The 7,180-nt window shown below is 54.3% G+C and overlaps 1 protein-coding gene across 1 annotated transcript; it reads right to left on the bottom strand.

Moving 5' to 3' along the window:
• Window positions 1-3,891: 3,891 nt before the first annotated feature.
• LOC308045556 (transcription factor SOX-3-like) lies at window positions 3,892-5,265 on the bottom strand (the record flags this gene model as incomplete). The annotated part of the gene is made up of 1 exon (XM_080352885.1): window positions 3,892-5,265. The coding sequence occupies exon 1, from the start codon at window positions 4,840-4,842 to the stop codon at window positions 3,892-3,894; it is 951 nt and encodes a 316-aa protein (XP_080209011.1). The 5' UTR covers window positions 4,843-5,265.
• Between the last annotated feature and the right edge of the window lie 1,915 nt (window positions 5,266-7,180).

Below are 7,180 nucleotides of genomic sequence, written 5' to 3'. Positions count from 1 at the left end.
TGCAAATATTATTAACCTCTCCATGGCAGATGTTCAGTCTTTCTAAGGATAATGAATGGGCTTGCATCTATTCTGGATGTTCTAGAATAAGGCTGCATTTTTTTAAACTGTACAAATAGTTGCTAATGATTTTCCACAAGCAACAATTCAGCATTTCACTTACAGCCCTATCTCACAAAGTGTAGCAGATCTCTGGAGAGAACCATCCTGTGCAGACACATTTTCCACAGGGCCATCATGTATGTATATAACTATAACTTCACCTGCTCTCCCTGAGAATGTTAACGGCGTGATTCGGATCCCTCCCAAACAAGCAGGAGTATTAAAATCCCTCACGGGGACTGCTCAAAAGGCATTTAGATTTAATGCGTGCAAGATGTATGTCTGTGTCCAGAATAAACTGAAAATCTAAAAATGAAGCTCAATATAAATAAAACCTACTTTCATTCATTCTAAAGGGAAGCTGTTCCTGTGTTTGTTCTTGAGGCAAATTTCTTGAATCCAAGCAAAGGATGTAACAGTGCTCTTTGAAAAAATTGTTGTCTTTCACCCAATGTCTCCCTCCATGCAGTTGGATCCCTGTTGGACAACACACTCGTGTTTAGGGAAGGTGTATCTGTTCTTGTACTTATGTACAAGGTTGGGTTCATTGCTTTCAACTTGCAATGGGTCTCTTCCCCATCCAGTGGTGTGTGCATGTTTACAAACCATTCCACAAGCTCTGCCCGCAACTTACGAACTTCAGGGTAAAATTCAGCCCCAGGAAGCTGAAAGTTGAGTGCAGGATTTTGTCTGGGCATCTCAAAATCAATAGGTCAGGAAAAGCATCTACAAGCCAAACCACTGAGAAGAGCTTGCAGAGAGAACAAGTTAAGTTTATGGAGAGGCATCTCTTTGTGACCTCTCAGGGACTTGCTCACAAACTCTCCTTAGGCCCTGACTTAATACAAATGAGGAGGATAACTTGAACTTAAATATTGCAAACCTTTGAAGAGTGGTGTTCCTCCCCTTTCGCGGCAGAGAATTCACTTCCAGAGAACTCAGATGAAGAGAACAACTACTTATGCAGCTGAAGTTCAGCTCTGAAGATATCAAATACAATTCCAGGGCTAGCAGGCAGCTCACCTGCTCAGGAGCCCTCACTTTTGTCGGACTTGCACTGCACACCTCTCTGGGAAGGCTGAGAGAGACCTGTCAAAGAACAGGATCGTCACGCTTGCTCTCCCAGAGCTGGCACTGCCTGTTCTGGAGAGCACTGGGGAGCAGTTTGACCCCCAGCTGAGATGAAAAGGGACCTGCTGCTGCCCCTTCTGCATATATCCATGTACTGTAACAACAAAACTGACTTTATCACCTTCTCTCAGACCTCCAGGTTATGGGCCTCCTTCTCTTCAGAGCTAGTAACAGGCACACTGAAGGGCAGCAGTGCAAGCAGGAGAAAGCAATGTCACGGATTTACCAGATTTCACCAGAAATGTTATGGAAGGAGTTGAGCTGAGGGTATTAACCACATTGCGTTTTCATTTGCAAAGTGATTACTCCAGATTCCAGGACAGCAGTTCCTGAGCAGAGGGGAGTGTGTGGTGCCAGGAACTTACCACCCGGACCTGAGGGCAGGACAGCCCCAGAGCCTTCTCTGTGTAGAGAGCAGCATGCATGTCCCCGGGGTCTCTTCCCAGGTTGAGGACTTGAAGGAGCTACTCCCACTTCCCCGGGCTGCCAGGAAGGAACCAGGCATCCCACACAAGAGAAGGAGACTCTCGGTGTGGTTCGCAGAATATTGATTTTGCTCTCATAAGAGCCGCAGGAAGGCCCTGACTGAGGCTGGACTTGCTTCCCGGAGTGGAACAAGGCAGACACCACCACCGGGGCATCCGCGCTGCGGGACCGGGCAGCAGCCCCGGATGCCGGGCTCGGTCGGCGAGGAGGGTAGAAAGCAGCAGGGAAGAGAAACTGGCTCCCACCCGCCTCCGACAAGGTCTCGACCGCCGCAAGCGGGCAGCGGAGGGGCACAGGTTCTCCCCGAAGCCATTGTTCATAAGGGGAGAGCAAGACAGGCCGCTTTAACCAATATCAAACCAAGCAACAAAAGCACCCTCCCGTTCCCTTTCCTTCTGTAGTACGATAAACAGCTTAAAGGTTACTGAGAGCAAACGAACTGCAGAAGTTCCATAGGGTGGGGGCCGTTCTGCTGCGAAAAGCACTGACCGTCTACAAGGGCGCTCTGGCCACAGAACAGCCGCCCGGCTCCGGGAGCTCTGAGCTAGAAGCCGAGGGCATGTTCGGGGGTTCGGTCGGGAACACTTTTGCTGCCGAGCAGAGAGAGATAAGCCGTCTTCTGCTCGGCCGGTGGCTTCGGGGCTCCGCAGGGGCTGCAACGCGGGGCTGTTACACAGCACCGACGGAAATACAGCCAGGAATAACACAGATCCCTACAAAATAACAAAAAAAAACCCAAGCAAAAATAAACATTGCCAAGCCTAAAAACACACTCGTCGAATATAGCGAAAAGATTGAATTATTTATTTCCTCTAGGGACTCCTGTAACCATTCATTTTTAATGGAGTCTAATTAAGAGTTCCCCACAACGGGTTTTACTTTTGTAAATATTTCAGATGAGATAGGGTTTCTAGGCAAATCCTCCAGAGAACAAACAAAAACAAAAAACAAAACGAGGCGCACACGTGTAACCCCTTTCCCTTCCCTCCCCGTTGGCCGAGAGAGACCAGCCGGGTGGAGAGGCAACAAGTGGCCGGCGGTCCGGAGAGCCGCAGCTTTAGTAGGACAGAGACGCTTTCCCGGTCTGGGTCCCGCTTCTTTTATTTTTTTTAAATCTTTCTCTTTTTTACGCACTCCCCTCTCCACCCCCAGCCAACATAACACTATGGCGCGGCAGTCGCAGAAACCCAGCCGAAAATCGATGGCAGAACCAGGCTCCTCCGCTGGGTAGCGGGACCGCAGCTGCTGCAGGGAGCCCGGGGAAGGAGCCCCGGGAAGGGCCGCGCTCCCCCGCTCCGCGCTCCCCACTGCCGCGGAGGGAACCGGCCGCTCGCCTGTTCCCACACAAACCGCCCGGAGACCGCCGACGTGCCTGATATAAAATTTATTGATCTCTCTTCGTTTGGAAGAAGGAAGCAAACGAGGACTTAGGACAGGGAGAGGGAAGGAGTGTTTCGATTTTTTTTTTTTTTTTAAGAAATCCGGTAAACAAAACTAAAAGGTTTCTTCATCTGATATGTCAAAACATGGTTCACAGTAAAATTCACAAACCAATTTACATAACTTTACAGCTTAAGAAAAAAAAAAAAACCCACAACGAAACAAGACACACAACTTACTATAAATAAATGTGTTTGCGACCCGCACAGCTCTCTCCCACCTCCCCTTTTTATAAGGAACAAAACTCTAAAGTTAAAAAGTCGTGAAAGCTACAGATTGTGTATAGAAACCAAGCGAGGCTCAGTAAGGTGGAAAGAATAAAACACTTAAGAAACCACAACGATAATGTGAACAACTGGGTTTAAAAACATCAGCCCGCCGCTTTCTTGTCATTGCAACGCTAGAAATCAAACTGAAAGATGCAAGACTCTTAAAAACTTCTAAGCGAATACAACAGTGCTCAACCTAGCAGAAAGAAGTTACCGTGGTTTAAAAACTTCACAGCGGCTTCTAGGAGGCAGGAGTTGTGATCTATTAAAATAATAGCTTACTCAAATATTTTTTTCGTACCAAAAAAAAAAAAAAGACAACTAACGGATTTCCTTTTTAAAATTTATCCAAAGTTAATATTAAGTCTGCTAAGCCGAGCAACACTGTCGCACGTCCCGGTGTAGTCAGGGAGCGGTGGTGGAGTTAGGGATTAAGAGGGGGAGCCGGTCGGAGCAGCCAAGTTTATATGTGAGTTAGTGGTACGGTACCATTCACGCCAGTCCCGGCACTCTGGTAGTGCTGGTGGACGCTGTGTAACCTGCTGCCCTGCAGGGTGGAAGGGTCTGTGGCATCCCCCCCCGGGGGCAGGTACATGCTGATCATATCCCGCAGGTCGCCCAGGCAGGCCCTCTGCGAGTGGGAAGTGATGGCCGGAGGCGGCGAGCTGGGCTCGGATTTCACTACCGAGCCCATGGAGCCCAGGCTCATGGCCGTGGAGGGCTGCTGGCCGTAGGCAGCGGGGGACATGCTGTAGGTGGAGGCGGCGTTCATGTAGGTCTGGGCTGTGGACATCATGGGACTGTACTGCAGGCCCGTCATGTCGTAGCGGTGCATCTGCTGCAGCTGGGGGCTGTTCATGCCCGGGTGCTGGCTGTAGCCCAGCTGGTCTTGCATCAGTGAGTAAGCTCCGTTGGTCCAGCCGTTCATGTGAGCATAAGTGTCAATCCTCTGCCCCACCCCGACAGGGCTGCTCACCGCGTTGCCTCCCCCCGGGGCCAGCAGATTGCCGGGCAGCGAGTATTTGTCCTTTTTCAGCAACGTCTTGGTCTTCCTTCGGGGCCGGTATTTGTAATCCGGATACTCCTTCATGTGCACAGCCCGCAGGCGCTTGGCCTCGTCGATGAAGGGCCGCTTCTCGGCGTCACTCAGTAGCTTCCAGTCGGCCCCCAGGCGCTTGCTGATCTCCGAGTTGTGCATCTTAGGGTTCTCCTGGGCCATCTTCCGCCGCTGGCCCCGCGACCACACCATGAAGGCGTTCATGGGGCGCTTCACTCGGTCCTGGTCCGAGCCGGCTCCCGCTCCGTTGCTGGCCCCACCGCCGCCTTTAGCGTTGCTCCCCGGAGCAGGGTTGCCCCCGGCGCTGCCCGGCGTGGGCTGCGGCGTCTTGATCTCAGTCTCCAGCATGCTATACATGGCCGGAGCCGGCAAGAGGTGCGCCAGGGTGGCGAGCAGGCGGGCACCAGATCGGATAGACGAAGTTATAATTTTTAAAAAAAAAAAAAAAAAAAAGAGAGAGAGAAAGAACCTGCCTGGGCAGCTGCTGCGGAAGGAGGAAGTTTTTCTGCCTGGCGGGCGGAGGCGCCGCTTCCCGAGATGCTGCTGCTGCTGCGGCGGCCGCGCCTGCGGAGCACTTCCCGCGGGCAACGCCAAGCGATGCGCACACCAATCCCGAGGGTATTTGATTGACGGGCTATAAATGAGAGGGCGGCAGCCAATCAGCGAATGGTTCCCGACAGCCCCGACGCCGGTAACTGACCAGCTGGGGGGAGGTGGGGGAAGCCAAAAAGTTGGCGTTTCGGGGCTGCTGGCGCCAGACCCCCCCGCCGTGTCCCTGGGCGCCGCTAACCCACAGCCCCCGGGCCCTGCACCTGCCCTGGGCTCTGGGCTGGCGACCCAAGCGACGGGATGGGGTAGAGCCGGGGCTGCTCGGTAGAGAGTCTAGAGGGGTTCCTGCAGCTGCTGGCCGCGCCACGGGGCAAGGAGCGCGCCTGGGCTGTCCTCCGGGTACGCGGGGAGGAGGAGTGAGACAGGACGCTGTGCGCCAAGTGGGAGCCGTGTGTTTGCCGGGCACAAAGACATCTGGGGCTCCAGGGTGGATGCACAGTTCTGTACCGAGCCCGGCGAAACTGCCTGCAAACGGAGCGAGCCCGCGCTGCACGGACACCCTTCCACCCCCGAGCGGATGAGAGGGCGGGGAAGGATTAAGCTCTTCAATTTCTGAGCCTTCTCTTGAGGGAGAACGGAGAACCCGCACTGCCCTGCGGGGACCAGTGACGGAGCGGAACGGGCTGTCCCGCAGCAGCACGCCGGCGCAGCCCGGGGGAGGCGGCGGTGCGGATGCGAGCGGGGCCGGGCCGGCTGTTGGCAGAACGCTCCCGCCCATCCCCACCTACGCCTACTGCGGTGCTACTTGAGGTTTTTCCACTCGGCTGCCCCCAAGCGGGGCGGGGGGAGGGGACGGCACTCGCAAAATCTCCAAGTTTCATGGCAACAGCAAAGTTCCCTCCATGTGTAAAAAAACTTTGGCGGACGGTGTGTGAGGTGGAGCGGAGCCCACTGGAGCTGTCAATCAGGGGCTTCCTTTCCCGTCCCTTCCCTTCCCTCCCCTTCCCCTTCCATCTTTCCTCCCTTCCTTCCCCTTAGGCACGGACACCCGCACCTGCACGGACAGGGCTGGCAGCTCCTTGAAAGAACCATGGGTACGGAGCTACCCAGCTTGCCTTGCCCGGCTCGGGGGAAGACAGGGCGCGCTGCTCTGTCCCTGCTGTTCCGCGTCCTTCCCCCTGCGCCCCGCTCCAGCTTGTCGGGGGGAGCCTGACTGTTCTCCTGGCCGGGGCGCGCTGGGGGACACGATGTAAACCGAGCCTGGAGTCTGCTCGGAGCCGCGGCGGGAGCGCCCCGGTGCCGGAGGAGGTGGGCAGCACCGCCAGCGTAGCTCTCAGCAAACCGCCCTGCGCGGGTGCGGGGCACAGGGGGAGGGTCGGGAGGCTTGAGGTAGGGACGTGTGTGGGCATCACGTCCCGTATGAGGCAGCAAGGAAGGATGCTGCCGGCTCTGGTCCCCCTACTTGGCAGCCGTGGTGCCCCAAATAGAAGACCGCGAAGATAACGACGGCAATCGGTACAGGGGAAGAGAACTACTCCAGGGCAGGGCTACCGGTTGGACGCGGAGGCACAGCCCCGAGCCCCGGGGAGGCTTCAGCAGGGCTGGAGACGGGACCGTTCCGACCGGCACAGCACAGTACCGCTCAGCGCTTCCCGCGGTCGGAGAAGCCAAGCGAGTCGACTTAAAACGGTACTGGTGGTACTTTGGCAACAGCACAGTGTCGTGGTGGAACTTTTGTTTGAGTAGATCAGAGCGCTACTGTGATTTAGCACTTTTAAGATGTCATTCGTTTTGTACGGATTTCTTTTTTGACAAAAACATCTATTGAACAAAGTCGAAGGGGAAATAAATCCCACTGGAGACGAACTATGGTGTGGTCAGCATTTTGTCTCTGTTGTTGTTTGGTTTGCTGCTGGTGTGTTCCTGGGTGAAGTGAAAATTTTGCAGCCCGAGAGGACAGAGTGACAGTGGAAGGTGTTGTTTCAGTCGGTGTAGCACTAGAAAGCACACTTCGGACATAGTTCACTTCTAACTTTTGCAACGTGTTGGAAAAGCTTCTAACGGTTGTAGTTAACCTCAACCCCCTCCAAATATGTTGACTGCACCAGTCAAAGTTTAAGACGTGCCAGGCTGGGCTGAAAAATTG

This window comes from Nesoenas mayeri (assembly GCF_963082525.1).
Source record: "Nesoenas mayeri genome assembly, chromosome: 13".
Taxonomy (NCBI): Eukaryota; Metazoa; Chordata; class Aves; order Columbiformes; family Columbidae; genus Nesoenas; species Nesoenas mayeri.
This window is presented reverse-complemented; position numbering and strand designations above follow the sequence as displayed.